This window comes from Parambassis ranga, chromosome 1 (genome assembly GCF_900634625.1).
Source record: "Parambassis ranga chromosome 1, fParRan2.1, whole genome shotgun sequence".
NCBI classification, from domain to species: domain Eukaryota; kingdom Metazoa; phylum Chordata; class Actinopteri; family Ambassidae; genus Parambassis; species Parambassis ranga.
The window spans coordinates 9,505,275-9,522,116 of NC_041022.1; the positions used below are offsets into that span (position 1 = coordinate 9,505,275).

Sequence of the window (16,842 nt, forward strand, 5' to 3'; positions counted from 1 at the left end):
CTGTATAAAAGATAAAATATCTCTGATTAGATCCTATGTAGAGGGTATGCACTTAACATAACAACATTACACCTACAGGCTTGTGTTGAAAATTGTGGCTCACAGAAAGTCAAAAGCACATCTATAAAGGGGAAGATGACAAACGTGATAAATTGTACAAATAGTTTCAACAAGAAATTCTACAAACTACTGAAATCTGAAGATAAAAGAAGCCATTCATAATTTAAAACACAACTGGAATCCAGCTGTCAAAACATCAGTCCAACATACCTGACATGAATTTTGAGATGTTTGTTACTGCTATATTGACAAATCTAATATTAAATATTTAGCATTTTTTTTTAAGAAACAGCTACAATGTTGGGTCTTTTGTTCCTTAAAACAAAGTGGGTACGAGTGGCTACATAAAGACAATTCAGCTTTCTATTATGCATTTAAATGTCATCTATAATTATCATTATATAGGCACTAATAATACACAGGACACATGTAATATTGAAATAATGGGAATATATGACTATTCGTTACTAGTAGCATTGTATTTTCTTTAGGAAATAACAGCAATGACCCCCTACAATCTGACTACATGTCATGCTGATTTAGTTTCAAGGCCTTTGTATGCCTTCAGGCTTTGCTGAGTATATTTCGCAGCATAGATATTGAGTACAGGTTTTTTAGGATCTTGACTTGAACTTGTTTTTAATTCATTAAATGATCGTTTAGTTTCCCTCTACTCAATGCAGCCATTGTTGCTTGCTGTTTTGCCACTTTGAGTCTGAGTGAAGCAAGTAGGGAAGAGACATCTGCGCTTACCCTTTATCGACTCACCATCCCATCCTGTGCTACAAAAATATTGTTACTGAACAGTGTCACACATCTTTGCACATACATGTCAGAATATGTTGACTGTCATGATCTCAAAAAACAAAATAAAAATGGAGGACGATGTTGTTTTTGTCCACAAATGCAGGTAGAAGGCTTTAACTTTGCTTCAGACCCACACCCAGGATTCTCCTGTGGGATCCTTTTCAGCATTTCATGGCCTGCTGCTGTGACTGTCATTTAATTTCAGTTTTCACTCCCAGTTGGGCTTTACTTGGTTAGATTAGAAAGAGATCTCACTTTGAATTAAAGAGGAACTTTTCACAGCAATAAATTTGTCCTGTCAGCAACACACTTCCTACCACAGTGATTCATCACTGTGTGTGAAAGTAGTTACTTCTTATACACTACAGTGCTATTATGTGGTTTAATGACCTTTCTGTAATTATCATCCACACTGTTAGTATTTTAACATTATCTCCTCTAACAGACTCTTTTTTCATTTCTAAATGTTCCTCTGTAATATTCTCTGGTCAAACTACACGGGACCTCTCAGTCATATTGTTACACGCTTATACCTTGTGTTTTTTTTTTCAAAGTTTGGTTTTAGGGCAATAAAGATGGGCATGTGCACTAAGCATTCTTGCACAGCATGTAATTAACCATAACAGAGGCCTCAACCCTACATACGGTTTTGACATGTAAGGAGATTTCTTCAAACACATAGCTGTGCAGCTTTTACTGGATGTGATTGGCTATTGAAGGATATTCCAGTATATATAAATGGCATGCATGGGGAGACATGAAGTAGACTCCCTTCCATCGCTAAAGAGACACACCTTCACTTTTTGTCTGCACCAGGAAGACAGGTAAGATGGAGTAGATCATGGAAACACATTCACACTGTGTTTGAAACATGGAGCTGCTCTGTAGATACCTTTATAGATCATACTATGATATTTACAGTTAATTTAAAATGATGTTCTCTTTTTTTAGCTCAAGGCAATATGTGTAATGTTATCTTATCTCACATCTGTATGTAATACTGTTATCTTATACATATTATTTTTCTGTGGACAGTCATGATGAAGACGTTTGTGTTCTTGATGTGCCTGTTGGCCACCACCTTGGCTGCCCCTGTAAGTCTTATATATTACAGTCTGCTGTCTGATCCCATTTGAAACACTTAAACACTGTTGTCCCAGAGCACTTGGTGTTTGCTCACTTCCCTTTCTTAATTGTAGGCTCCAGAGAGTGAAAGCAATGAGGTAAGAGGAGTTCCGCTATTTTTTTTTTTTTGTCTTAACTTTTTTTGTCATGTGTTTGGAACTTTTCTGCCGTGGCGTGTCATGCCACGTTTTTGGCATGTCATCAGTTGTACAGTATGATAGGTGTCTAAAAGAGAGGGGATAATTGGCTTAATTGCAGTGCATGTCTGGAGATGTTCTGGTATTTATTTAGCAGGTTGCGGCGCATGCTAATCAGGCCCTGAGGTGGATGGAGATGTACAGGCTGTACCAGCAGCAGGTAGCGCGGGGGTTTACTGATGTTTCGCTCATCACTTCAGACAAGTCTGAAGATAATCACAAGTCGTAATCATGAATGGTCTGTATTTTTTCAGGGGCTAGCTGGAAACCCCTTCCTTCCTGCTGCTGATGCTCCTGTAAGTTTTTTCTTACTCTGTTAAAACTAAACAAACTGCTGAGATATAAGGTGTCACTTTACCTCATGAATTATTCACTTGTTTAGGCTGATCCAGCTCCAGCTGCAGTGGTAAGTGCACGTACACACACACACACACAAACACTCTAATCTACTGACTGCTGTTTGAGGTAAAAGTGTTTATTCTGTGCAGGTGGCTGCTGCTCCAGCTCAGCCGGCGGACGTCCCCGCTCCAGCTCCCGTCCCTGTTGGAGATGCCTCAGAGGAGGAGGAGGAAGTGAGTAGATATCTGAACTCCATACTGAATTGAACTGAGAAAGTCTTTTTTCAGAAAAAAATAGCAAAGCCAAATGCAGTTGTTGGATCATTTATTCCCACCTGATTCCATTCCCTTTAACTAAAACGACTAAATGAAATTCAGATTTATTCAGTGTGTTTCACATTTCATTGACACAGGATGGGAGCCCTGCCCTGAAAGCTGCAGGACCAGCTGCTCCAGCAGCTCCCTTAAACTCTGATGAGGTAGAGGAGGCTGAGGAGGTGGAGGCAGCTGAGGCTGAACCGGCTGTGGTTGAAGCTGCGCCAGCAGAGCCTGCAGCTGACCCTGCAGCTGACCCTGCAGCTGACCCTGCGGCAGAGCCAGCTCCAGTGGATGTCCCAGTAGATGCCGCCGCCGCACCAGTTGATGCCCCTGCTGCACCAGTTGCCATACCAGTCGATGCTGCTGCTGTAGCCGTGGATGTGCCTCCAGTTGATGTGGTTCCTGTTGATGCTGTCCCAGCAGCCCCTGAGGTGGCTGACCCTGCAGCAGTCGATGTGCCTGCTGCTGCAGCAGCTGATGCTCCACTGTAGTTATCCTTATTACCAGCCAAGGTGCCGGCAGTTACAGCAGCTGCATGGGTGATGTAGTTGTGGTGCAAAGTGGATAAAAGGGCTGAGGCATATTGAAGAGACTGAAAAAAATATGAAAAAAGGTGTATGTACGTTATTAAACCAGCCTGTTTCCAGTCTTTTCTGCGGGTTCTCTTTTCTGCCTTTAATTGGCAGTTAAATGGTTAAGTTGAGCTGTGTTTTCTTGTTACTTTACTTTATAACAAGTGTCAATAAAACAGCTCCCTTCCTATTCCTGTGTCTCAGTGAATGCTTTCAAATACAAGCTGTGAAAATGTGCATACGCCACATCAGCCAACAGGGAGTGCCACTGAACCACAGAATCTCTGCAGTAAACTACACCAGAGGGAGGAGGATGCACACTGCTCATCGCTGATGGAGGGTCAGATTTAATTCCACTCTCATTTAAAAGGAACCAGATCCACCTGATCTGAAGTCTGTTCTGTTGAGCACCATCTAATAGGATCAGAGCTGGGGATATGGCTGAGAGTGCTGACTCAGCAGGAGTACGTGCACCAGTGTGTGCAGACTAAAATCCTCTGACGTTCCACAGATAGTCTGGAAAATTATAGCCTGTATCAGATAAGAAAGGGAAAAAAAGTGTTAGCACAGAAATGTTGTTTTAGTTCTGTGGAGTCTCACTAACAGCTTAACTGAGGTTCCAACCAAAAATTCACTTAGACTTATCTCCCTCTGGAGTGGGCACAAAAGCAGGACGAGTGACTTTGCCTCTCCTCTTCTCAGTCAACTCTAATCCACAAATCCTCGTCACGGTCACTGAGACTCTGTGACACACTTAGACTCAATGCTCACAGCTGTCAGGTGCATACTTTAATTAGCATTGATAGTTAAAGTTAAAATTTAGAAAGGAAGCACACACGGATTTAAGGGAAAATGGACTTCACATTACACTAAAGGTATGTTTAGTTACACAACTTTGCATCATTACTTTACAAGACTACTTTATTAGATCTAGTCAAATTGACTGTTTTCATGTTATACACAATATGTATGCAGGTTTATGTTGCAGCATTTAAGGTGTTTAACATTAGTATAGGTTTATTATGGTGGAAAATGTGCCCTTATGTGAATAACAGAAGGCAGAGAGAAAAATAATTGTACTCATTTGATATTTTGTTTGCCTTGATTTAATGTAATGTGCTAAAATAATAAATAAAAATGTATATATCAAATTATTGTCCTATAGAAAGAAATAGTACTGGGTTCTATTGGTAACATTGTGGTACAAGGTTTTTAAGTTTAAATAGAAACAAATACCACATTAAAAAGGAGGGAGGGTTGGGTTAGTACTGGATCAGTTAGGAATCTGCATGGTGACTTTTATTTTGTTGTTTCTTGGATGATCTTTGTTTAATGTCTGTTTTTTTTATTTTACTTTACTCACAACCCACAGCATCATCCTCACTCTACATCTCCACTTCTCATTTTGGGGGTATAGACTGCAGATCTGCTGTCATGGCCTCCTCCACCAGCCTCCCCCACCTCCTCACCCCACCACCTCACACTGCACCGCGCCACCTCACAGACGGCGAGGATGACCTGTAAGTACAACTTCAAAGACACCTTTACTGCCAATTCAAAATGAGAGCTGACAATACATCAATGAGCACTAAGAAACAAAGACGTTAAAATCCACTAATTAACTTGTGTAACATGCTGTGCTTCTTCCAAAAAGGGTACCTCAGTCCAACCCTCATCTCCTGTGCAATATGAATAACAGCAATAACAGTGAAGAAGAGTAAGTACGATTTGGAGTCATGAAGAGATAAGGGGACCCTGTATAAATGCCAGTTTTCAGTTAAATGTGTTCTCTATTGTGTCAATGCACATTAACAGGAAGAAGGAGAAGGAGAAGAAGGAACAGGAAGAAAAGGAAGCTAAAGAAAAAGAAGCAAAGGAGAAAGAAGCTAAAGAAAAGGCAGCAAAGGAGAAGGAAGAAAAGGAAAAACAAAAGTCAGTATATAATTTAGATGAATTTCCTCATGGCAAATTTTTTTAATGTATTTTACCTTTTCATTCTGTTTTTTTTTTTCACAGGCCCAAAGAATTATTTGTCATAAATCCTGCAGGGAAGCTGTACTACCAGTGGCTGTTCGTCATCACTGTTCCAGTCATGTACAACTGGACCATGATTATAGCCAGGTGACTTCAATAAATCAATGTCTCTTTCAACACTGCAATTTTCCTACAGCTCAAAAGTTCATGTGATTTTATTCTGCTACACGACTTCTATTCATATCTGAGTTAGTGTAGCGATAACAGCTTCTACAGCGCTGACCCTTTGTGCAGAGAAATGGTCTTTTTTTCTGTGGAAAGTTGTTTCATTTAACTTGAACTCAGTGTGGTTATGAATGCTAAATGTTGTGGCACTAACAACTGAAAGATGCTCAACATTTTTCATTTGCAAGAACACACTCACTCCTTGGAGTTTTTTTCTCTTCTTTATGAGCAGAGCTTGCTTTGAGGAGCTGCAGCATAATTACCTCATTTATTGGGTGATCCTGGACTACAGCTCAGACCTGATCTACCTAGCTGACATGTTCTTCAGGAGCAGAACAGGTGAACAATCATACTGATAGTGATATCTATGCATGCATACACTATGTGACCAAAAGTAAATGGACAAGAGTTCTAATGGTGAGATATTTTAATGCATCACTGTAATCTGCAGCTGATGACTTTTTGCATTATTTATTGATTGTCCATGGTCAAACAGTACATGTATTCTGACATTTTAGGCACAAATCAGTGGAAAAAATGTCCTGGACATGTTTCTGTTATCAGACTTAAACTAAACTCAAATGTCAATTAATTGACTTATTGTTGCAGCTTTACAGCATATTAAGCTGTAACATTTATTAACCTTTATTTTTCCCACAATCATATCAGGAGTGGGATTTGAACCCACGCCTCCATCTGGAGACCAGAAATCCCATTTGTTAGGAAAGAAACCATCCTTGAGTCTGGTGCCTTAGACCGCTCGGCCATCCTGACACATAGACTATACATACAAAAAGTATTTGGGTGATCATTTGGCTTCCTGTTTCAATGTGCCACAATATAGCTCAAAGAAAGGATCACCTGTTATCTGACTTCACCTGGGCTGTACAGGGAACCAGAGTGGCTGGGGCCTGGTTGTCCACGTACTTTTGTCCATATGGTGTATCCTCATACAAATATGGACATAAAATCCTAGTACCATAAGATTTCTGTAGTAATACATGTAGTAAATCAACAGATGAGACCAAAATGGGTTTATGCAGATTATTGTACAGTCATGAATGAGACCAATACTGCTTCATGTACCAGGCACTAAAGATGTTTACATGGTGGTCTATGGGAATTTGCTCAGCCTTGAAGCCAGCCTCAAGTGGAAGAAGGAGAAAGTTTTTTTTCTTTTTTTTTCAACCCAAGTATATCAAGCATTAATGTCCAGCAACTGAGCAACTGCATACACACACTCACCGTAATGACAACTGCACAAAGAGTCTTGATCTGAGCTATCAGTCTTTATTGATTGGAACCTAAGTGGTCTTTCTGATAAACCAACTGTGTGCAATCAAGTATATATAAAACTCTCACTCTAATAATTGTTTGTTTGATTAAGGTTACCTTGAACAAGGCCTGCTGGTGAAGGATGAGAAGATGCTTCGGGATCGCTACGTCTCCAGTTTCCAGTTTCGTCTGGATGCTATCTCCATGCTTCCAACTGACATTTTTTATTTCTACTTGGGACTGGATTACCCAGAGATCCGCATCAACAAACTGCTAAGAATAGGCCGCATGCTGGAGTTCTTTACGAAGACTGAGACCAAAACCAACTACCCCAACCTCCTCCGAATTGCAAACTTGATCCTGTACATCATCATCATCATTCACTGGAATGCCTGCATGTACTTCTCTTTCTCCAAGTCTATTGGTTTTGGCGCTGATGAATGGGTGTACCCAGCTCTGGATGATCCAGAAGAGCCTGACTTTGGAATGCCCATGAGGAAGTATGCTTTCAGCCTGTACTGGTCCACTCTGACACTGACCACCATTGGAGAAACCCCACCACCCGCTCTGGACTCTGAGTTTTTCTTCCATGTAGTGGACTTCTTGATTGGGGTCTTGATCTTTGCTACTATTGTCGGAAACATCGCCACTATGATTTCCAACATGAATGCAGCTCAAGCCCAGTTTCAGTCTCGCATTGACAACATCAAGCAGTACATGCAGGTTAATAATGAGCATTGAAAATGATCATTAGTAGCACTATTATATTGTTTTAATGCTCTTCCTTTTTTGTTCTCTTTTATAGGTCCGAAAGGTTAGCAAGGAGCTCGAGTTGCGAGTCATCAAGTGGTTTGACTACCTGTGGAATAACGGCAAGGCACAGGATGAGAGAGAAGTGTTGCGGTATCTTCCAGACAAGCTAAAAGCAGAGATAGCCATCCAAGTCCACATGGACACGCTGAGGAAAGTCCGTATTTTTGCAGACTGCGAAGCGGGCCTGCTGATCGAGCTGGTGCTCAAACTCCGGCCGCAGGTCTTCAGCCCTGGAGACTACATCTGCAAGAAGGGTGACATCGGGCGCGAGATGTATATTATCAAAGATGGAAAGCTCGCTGTTGTTGCAGATGATGGCATCACACAATTTGTTGTACTGGGAAGCGGCAGCTATTTTGGTGAGATCAGTATCCTTAATATCAAAGGCAGCAAAGCGGGCAACAGGCGGACGGCCAACATTCGCAGCATTGGGTACTCAGACCTCTTCTGCCTATCAAAGGATGACCTCATGGAATCACTGACAGAGTATCCAGATGCCAAAAACATGCTAGAAGAGAAGGGTCGGGAGATCCTTATGAAAGATGGTCTGATAGAACTGGACCCTTCTAAAATCAAACCTGAGGAGAAAGAACTGGAGGTGAAGGTCAGCAGCTTGTACAGCACGATGGAACTGATGCAGACCAAGCTAAAGAAGGTTCTGGTAAAGAGCAAAGATGCCGACAAAGCTCTGAGACATCGCCTCGCAGATCTGGAGCGCCTGACGGGAGAAGAGGTGGAAGAGAGCGAGGAGGAAGAAGAGGTGAAAAAGGTAGAGAAAGTGGAGGAGGAAAAGAAGGAAGAAGAGGAAACAGCAGAAGAAACAAAAGAGGAAGAAACAAAGGCTGAAGATGCAGAAACAGAGAAGAAAGATGAGGAAATTAAAGAGGAAGAAGAAAAATAAACCCATAGTTCATGTAAAACAACAAGCTTTTCTTTTCTATGTAGCTACAGTAGAAGGTTTATGAAAAAGAACTCTTACTGGACTTGCTAAACAAAATGTAGACTGACTGAAACACCAACTCTGAAGAAAGTGTTGTCATTGTATATACACATCATACTGTAAGTAAAACAACAGACAATTTCATTAAAATATTGGGATTGGTCATCCTGTTTATTTGATTTTCAGACAACCAAGACAAATCCTAAAATAATAATAATAATTATAATAATAATGGTTTAAATTACATTTGGAGGAATTCTTCGATATTATGTTATGTATACAAAACTGTCTGTACCCAGGAGGCTTCAAGGGGACCTCTAAGGAGCACACATTTGTATTATTATTAGTTTTATTCACCTCTAAAATATGAGCAGTTCCTTGAACAGTTTTGCTTTTTAACCGATAACATATAACGAAGTGCAACCCAGTAGAATTACACACAAGTAATGGTGATTCCTGTTGTTTTTGTCCTTCTGTAGCAGCAGTGTTTAGTCAGGAGGGGGCAGTGTGACGCTGCAGGGAGGTGGAGACGGCGTCAGGAGTATGACAAAAAAAGAGAAGAAGGGCCCTGTGAAGCAGCTAGATAGCAAGTTCAAGAGGAGAAGTAGAAGCTGGAAAATAGTAAGAAAAGTGAAAAGACAGGATGATAGCTGATGTGAAGTGTCATCTTGATGTTACGCCTTTCTAAAGGACTTCAAAGGATACACGAAGTTGAAGATTTAGCTTCGGTTGTTTTTAGCGTAAGCTATTAGCTAGCTAACATGGAGGCGTAAACCCGTTGCGCTCTTTAACAACAGGTTGCTGTTGTTTATGCTTGTCTGCCTGTTTTTATGTGTTAAAAGAAAAATAGTGTAAAGTAAAAGTATGTGTGTTGCATGTATGAGTGACTGTTACTGTGCTAGTGGCAAAATGTTGCGATTGAAAACATAAATTCAGCAGTAAATTAAATTTAATGAATTTATGATCTTCCAGGTTTTGTAATGTTGTATTTAGGGATATAGACTTATTAAGCGTATTATCCTGCTTATGTAGGTTGTTGTTTTTGTACTTCGTGGAAGCCGCTGTCAGGAGGTGCCGCCACTGAGAGCCTTGGGACCGGAAGTGAACCTGGAGGCCATTGTCCATTCAAGAACGCTAAATACTCCCTTCCAGCCCATCACTCAGATAAGCACAGCAAAAGAACTAAACCACACTACACAGGTAGATGGGTAACTTGTTTTTTCAGTGTGAATATTTTTTTTCTTGTTTCCTTTTCCTTCACAACATTTGCGACTTTCCTCCTCAGCCGACTCAGGCTGTGAAAAAATAAAAAACTACTGAACTGAACAAACTGTTTGTAAATTGGTTTAACTGACGCATAGCTTTGAATCCTGTGATTTTAAGGGAATCGGTAAACCAAGCGCACTTGTGAAACTGTGTTCTTCACAATAAATGCCGGCTGTTGGTTCTTGTTAAGTTATCCCTGTGTTCACCCTTTGCAGTATAGCAAGGAAAGTGTTACACAAGAATCAAAATATCATTCAAAACCAAGGTTTTAAACTTTTTTCATCCATGTTTTACAGTCTATGGCTACATACAGCATACAGAAACCCCTGGTTCTCTCCGTTAGCATGAATACATTCTGTATTTAGTTGAAATTATCTCACAATAAAATGTGAAAATTAGTCATTTCAGTAAGTAGATGTTTATGTGCTCTACAGCTGTCACGCTTACAAATAATTTCTGTCAGGAAGACGTCACAGTCCACAGAGGCAAGTTGTATCAGTAAAGGTATTTATAGGCATTTATTATTCTTCATTTATACAATAATATCTTAATAATGTTCTTTTATCATGTTACAATAGTCTTTTATGAAGCAAATTACCTTATTGTTCTTCAAATATGAAAATCTTGACTATAGACAGGTGGACTACAGTATGTCTGTCAGTCACTGAGTTTGCTCAATTTGTGTTCACATCAAACTACAACAGCTGCTGATGACTGGTTTGATGGTTAATGTCCTCTCTACATGTATCAGGCTGGTTTACAGAGCACATTACTGAAACCTCTGTTTACTCCAACAGTCTGAAAACAGTTGCTGCTCCTCTCCCTGCCCTTTCTCCTCTGATGTTGTCCTTATAAAAGCATGCTATATCATATAAAATGCTGTTTCTCTTCTTCCAAGATGAATCTCTCCTCGTACATGATGTTGTTTCTCTGCCATTTGCGATGGATGCTACTGGATTCTCTCTGGTGTTCTGGTGCCTGACTTCCTGCCTGCTCGATCTGGTTGGTGCGACACAGCTCCAAAATAGAACCGACGTGTATGTCTTGCTAAGTAGCGTGGAGCTGTGCTTCTGGGTCGCTTCTGAGACGCGTACACTTTCTGGTGTAAATACTCTCATGGAAGCTTTTCACAGTGGCTGGTGTAAATCCGGGGTTAGTAGTGATCATGTTTTTTTTCTCGAATGTCAACACCTGTTGGAGTGTGTGTGCATGCTTTACAACACTGAGCTTACTTTGATTTTTGCTCAGAGAAGACATAAGTTTCATTGTTACCATATCAAAAGCTAATAAATCTTCTCTAATGAGCAGCTGCGACACCTCACCTGTCGGCTCAACTGGACCACTTTAAAGTCAATCATCTGAGCACACCAAAATAACTGCTTCACACTTACTCTCAACAGTAATTTACACAGTGAAAGCAGCCAAGAATGGGACTATTGATTATCTTTTGTGATGCTCCCTCAGTGCTGATGAGTAGGTGGGTACAGCACATTGAATAACTATATATATATGTGTCATTAAACTTACAGATAAAGCCAAACTGAAGGGGAGGAGCAGCTCATTTTTGATGACTGAACTTTGTTTTTTGGTCATATCTGGTTGATATTTGTAGTATTCTAATCCGGCCAGCAGAGGTCCTCAGTGTCCTTGTCTGTGTCCAGCCTCCTGCCTGCCACACCCACCACACCTCCACCCATTTCTCCCTACTCACCCACCTGTTTCCACTCTGCTAATCAGGGAATATACCTCCAGTTTTCCATCTCTTTTTTTCCCCCCACATAATCTGTGATAATTTATAGCTCTTGCATTTCATTAGCATTTTAGCCTTGCCTGGTATTTTTCTGCTTTCTGCTAATAAGTTTTTTTTATCTTGCCACCTATATTTAGAGGTTAAATTATCTCTCTTTGGACTCCAAGTTGAAGTAGCTTAGTACAGAGCTTCAAGAGAAGAAAAATAATCAAGATTGTATATTCATTTAAAAATATAGTCTGTGTTTGTGTCACAAAGTGTACTATTGCAATCTCTCATTGTTTTTGTTTCATGATGCACATACATACATTGTCTGACACCTATCCGTTTTTCTTTCCACAGTTGCCCCTTTCAATGTTGTTTTTATCTGGAGCTGAACAGTACACCACACACTGTATAAATATTAATGACCCAAAGTCAGTGTTGTCATGAACTCAATTGTGATAACCAATGAAAATGTCTTGGCTGACTGTGTAGAGCGGAGTGATGGACTGTATGTCATTTACCCCGGGGAAATTGCTGCCTGTCCTGTTAGGCTGATTTCCCAAAGGGGATGTTTCTCTGTGGGATTCAGAACCTGAGGGGCTTCACAGCGGTATTAGCACAACCATTAAAGATAGAGGAAAAGATGTTTCACATGAGCAACAGGTAAACATGCACCACTAATGTTTGTCTTTAATTTAAATGCAAAGACAAGTACATATGTGCAGGAGAACCGGCAGACATCCTCTCAAGGCCTTTCCACTGTTAACATATGAAGTACAGACTTTAGGAAGCCCATTAAATAACATTGATTATTGTTTAGTTTTGGTCTTTTCAAGGTTTTTCATGCTCTTTTCCCCATGTTTTGAGTAAACACCAGTTTGGTGTCCATGTGCCAGTGTGAGAGGAGTGCAGTGCAGTTAGAAGCTTTGTTCAGTCAGACCCATTTAGGACACCGGTGGCCATTTTAAAACGAATTTGCATTCATACCACCACTTATTGCAAACACAGACGTGAGGCAATTTATGTGGCTTTTGCAGGAAGAGGTCTGTGCATTCTATTCATTTACATATAGCTCCTCCACATCACATCAGCATCACTGAAAACTTGGGCATTTTAAGCAATTCCAATACAATCTGTCAGGCATTAGGTTTCTGTAAAGCACCTAGTGAACAACATTAAAACACATTAAAACTGATCTTTACTCAAATACAGGTGTAGTATTTCTAAGTGTAAAAGATAAATGTTGTCAGTTGTCAGAAGGGCTTTATTTTTTTAACAGATGTTATACAATGATTTTGTTCTCAGTGTGAACGCTGTTGAGCCTTTGTGGTTTTTTGTTTTGTTATTTTCTTCTCTCTTGTCATCTGTGTTTCTTGTGTGTGTGTGTGTGTGTGTGTGTGTGTGTGTGTGTGTGTGTTTGACAGACTGGATAAACCATGAGTTTTACGTGCTTCCCTGATCTGTTTGTGCTCCTTCCCCTCAGCTCATGTGGGCACACACTGAGCCAGATGGCATAGAGCATTGTTTTCCATCCAGTGTGCCGTTAGAGATCATCAGGTGGGCTGTGGGAAATTATCCAGTTTCACTTAATTAGTCTGATAATTATTATTATTAATTTACAGTAAATCATTTGTCTTAGTTCATCTATGCCAGCAACGTTTAGGGACAGGCAGAACAATTTAATACCCCCTAGAGTTGGATGAGTGAACGAATTTTTGTGTCAGCGCTGCATTGTGTTGGTCTGGCAGCATGACTGCGCAATAAAGGTTGGGATACATAGAGGCTCTGATAACCCAACAGCGTGTGCTCCAGTGGATGGTGAGGATCAAATTGTAAATATTGATCTGTGCTTTCTGCACACTTCAGTCTTGAGGCTTCTGTCATGAAGCGCACAGTCCCGCGAAGGCCAGAATAATCCCTCTGACATGGCCTTGAGTAAAAATTATTTTGATGTCGGCTGCTTTGATGTATCATGTGAAGGCTTCCATTTCTCGTGTTTTGACTTTGACCAATGGGTGACATCCACGTAGTTGAAGCATTGAGTGAGAGTGACTCTTTTGAAGACGATCAGAGCTCCGCAGTCTATACGTCTTCAAAGATGTAGGAGAATGTGTTCCGCTTGTCTAATGTTGTCGATTCCCAGCGGGTCTCACCAGTGTCAGTACAAGTGGCCGATTTCTGTATAGATCCTGTTTGACCCAAAGGAAACAAACACATATTTGTTCAGTTAAAACTTGCATGATTCTACCTGATGATCAAAGTTACTGAAGTCTGCAAATGATTAGTGGAAATGAGAATGAGATTTTTTAGTTTTATATTAGTATTATATACCATCAGGCCTTTATGGCTATGTCTACTACTATGTCTATTTGCATACATTTTCTGAAGCTGCAGTGCAATAAGCTCTCTGGGCCACTGTAGAAACCTTGTTAAGACCAGATCATCAGATTCAAATAGCAAAATACCATCATCCATTTATACTCAGAACAAGATACAATAAGAACACTTACTGCCTGGTTAAGAGGGCTTTATCTTCCCTTTTTTTAACACCAGTAAATGAAGGTTTTGCTCCTGTCTCTCATTTAGTGGAGCTGTATTGACAGAACTGTCAATATGTCACCAATCCAATTACCTCAGGCACTGGTCAGAACACACAGTGTGAGGGGAAAAGTGTGATTATGAGGGAAAAGTGGTTACTGAGAATCTGTAACTTAAAAAAAAATATATATATATCAGCATGTCATGTTTTTTTACTAGCACCAGACACACTGACACATGCAGATACATGTAGGTTAGTTTTAGCTGAGACAGTGGTACAAACATGTCCAGTGATAACATTGTATTAATTAGCGTGTGACAGTCAGTTGTCCATCAACAATAACTCACTCTGCACATAAACAGCAAAATAAAGCTCTGTTATCAAGTATGTCATTCTCAGCTGTTGACACCTGAAGGTGGGAACAAATTGAGTAATAATTGAGGACAAATGCCTTTTCATTAGTAAATAAATTGCCATCCCTGGTTACGTTTTGCATTGATCAAAGCAAATTGCCCCGAGCTCTGACTCTAGTCCTGACGCACCACAGCTGTGAAAAGGGGACGGTGACGACGGCAGCTGAAGTTACACATCTGCTGCCCTGATAATTTTACAAGAAGCATGCTATAAAGGATGAGCAAAAAGTGACATTTTATGTCAGAATAAATAATGAACCGACAACCTACAATGCGACACACACATAGCGAAGCCACGGTCAGGCAATGACCCCCCAGCACCTCATTAAGCAGCCAGTCTCCACATGATCAGAGCACGGATCAGGCAGGGGTCAAGACCGGACTGTGGTATGCATCACATGCAAATGAAGAATCTTATTCAGCATGGGTTTCTGTTCTCATTGATAGATTAGTGTACGTCACATGTATTTTTAGTATGTATTTGTATTTATTTATCTATCTATCTATCTATCTATCTATCTATCTATCTATCTATCTATCTATCTATCTATCTATCTATCTATCTATCTATCTATCTATCTATCTATCTATCTTGTGTGACTTTGTTTCCATCTGCACAGTGCATCCTGTTAGATCCTCCAGAATCAGATTGTGTCACACCATTTTGCTGCACTACATTTAGCCAATCAGCTTTGCCTGTAACAGCCACGGATCAATGGAACAGCCTGCCAGATGATGTGAGGGGCTGTAGCTCCATCAGTACCAACATGCTAAAAGCAGTTATCCATCCATTCTCTAAACCACTTAGTCTATCGGGGGGCAGAGGCAAAAAGGGGGAGCAGGAATTTTCAAGCCTAGCTATATCTTGTCAAGAGTTAGTCCTTCTCCCTTGAAGGAGATCCAAGGAGGCTTCCACTAGCTCCTCTTAATGTCTCTTATAGTTGCATCATTATAGAAGCCACACTCTGTGATACCACAGCCTCTTTTTTCCCATCATCTGTTCTGATGATTTCTGTTATCTGGTACTTGGGTTAGACCATTTGACCTGAAGTGACTGTGAAGACTCACAATCCATAAGATCTCAATGGTTATGGGAAGAACGTGTTTACAGAGCTCAGAGTAGATGGACTGGATCATTGGAGCCATGTTGGCACATCAGCCAAAAAAGAGCTGAAGTACACTTCCTACTGGGGCCCTTTATGCTTAAATACTGCTAATTTATTCGAGTAAATAGTTTATTTAATGAGCTAATCTCTTTCATAAAACATTCACAAGATATACGTACTTATCACATATGCCAACACCATATCAATATTCACATTATGAATATCAGTGTATAAAAATGTATTTCATAACAGCAGAGTGTGCATTACTGTTGCAATTTTGTCAGTATTTCCATATCCTGAGGGACAAAACTTCAAAATCGTGCATGTCTGGTTTGAATTTAAATCAGCATTAGCATGCAGCATTGCAAACACGTACTCTAAGACAGAGAAGTCCTTGTTTTATAATCACTGCAACATCAATCAGTTTAATATTTGTTACGATTCAGTGATTTTTTTTAATTACAGGTGCTGCTCCTGCACTACTCCTGCTTCTCCTTTTCATTTTCCGTAACTCAAAGATAATGACAGTCTTAGAAAGCAGAGACAACTTTAATGAGAATAAGTCTGCACTGTTTAACATGACAATGTGAGACCTGTTAACCTTTGCAGCTTTTTTATGCATCTGTCTATCTCTGGAAATGCACAAATGTCATAAAGTATGAAAGCCTCTGTTTGTTATGCCAAAGTATAAATGCATCTGCATGACGCCACAGGAGAGCCAGGGCTTGTGTGCGGCACAGTGAAAAAAATGCCTCATGGTGGTCCTCTCATGTTGAAATAATTGTGTATCCGATCCATTATTATTTAAAAAGTGCTGATATAAAACAGAGTTAAAAGTTATGGTGTGAAGGAAAATCCACCTGGCTGTAAAATGAACCTTCCCTGTGGAGAGGAAACCACAAGTGTGGTGTTTCAAAGAATAAAATGACTGCAGGCAGCTGCCACCATACAGTGAGAGAAATTGCTGTCTGTAGAAAAGCTTTACTGAACTGATTGGATTTGATCAGCCATGGAAGAGATGTAAACGTAACCCATGCAGAGGTTACCATTGCACTAATGGCTATGTGAGCAGATGAAGGAGGTTTATCCGATGTGAACAGTTGGATGTCTAGAGGGAGCTTCACTGTGTTAGTTGTGAA

The 16,842-nt window shown here is 40.3% G+C and overlaps 1 protein-coding gene, 1 long non-coding RNA gene and 1 other non-coding gene across 3 annotated transcripts; 2 read left to right on the forward strand and 1 right to left on the reverse strand.

Annotated features, from left to right (window-relative positions):
* Positions 1-1,909: 1,909 nt before the first annotated feature.
* LOC114443714 (uncharacterized) lies at positions 1,910-2,349 on the forward strand. The gene is made up of 3 exons (XR_003671466.1): positions 1,910-1,961; positions 2,067-2,090; positions 2,284-2,349. It is a non-coding gene; the product is annotated as an uncharacterized LOC114443714 (long non-coding RNA).
* Positions 2,350-4,851: 2,502 nt separating this feature from the next.
* On the forward strand, positions 4,852-8,605 carry cnga1a (cyclic nucleotide gated channel subunit alpha 1a). The gene is made up of 7 exons (XM_028408842.1): positions 4,852-4,937; positions 5,072-5,134; positions 5,233-5,349; positions 5,434-5,538; positions 5,849-5,955; positions 7,004-7,614; positions 7,697-8,605. Exons 1-7 carry the CDS (start codon positions 4,852-4,854, stop codon positions 8,603-8,605), a joined length of 1,998 nt encoding a protein of 665 aa, XP_028264643.1.
* trnal-caa (transfer RNA leucine (anticodon CAA)) lies at positions 6,280-6,390 on the reverse strand. The gene is made up of 2 exons: positions 6,353-6,390; positions 6,280-6,325 (listed from the first exon to the last, which is right to left on the reverse strand). It is a non-coding gene; the product is annotated as a tRNA-Leu (tRNA).
* Positions 8,606-16,842: the final 8,237 nt, after the last annotated feature.

What these genes read in the sequence shown, in the direction of transcription:
- cnga1a (XM_028408842.1), top strand. Translation starts at nt 4,852, where the DNA reads ATGGCCTCCTCCACCAGCCTCCCCCACCTCCTCACCCCACCACCTCAC. An exon ending in GAAGAAAAGGAAAAACAAAA is followed by an intron (nt 5,350 to 5,433) that starts GTCAGTATATAA and finishes TTTTTTTCACAG; the next exon opens with GCCCAAAGAATTATTTGTCA. An exon ending in GTTCTTCAGGAGCAGAACAG is followed by an intron (nt 5,956 to 7,003) that starts GTGAACAATCAT and finishes TGTTTGATTAAG; the next exon opens with GTTACCTTGAACAAGGCCTG.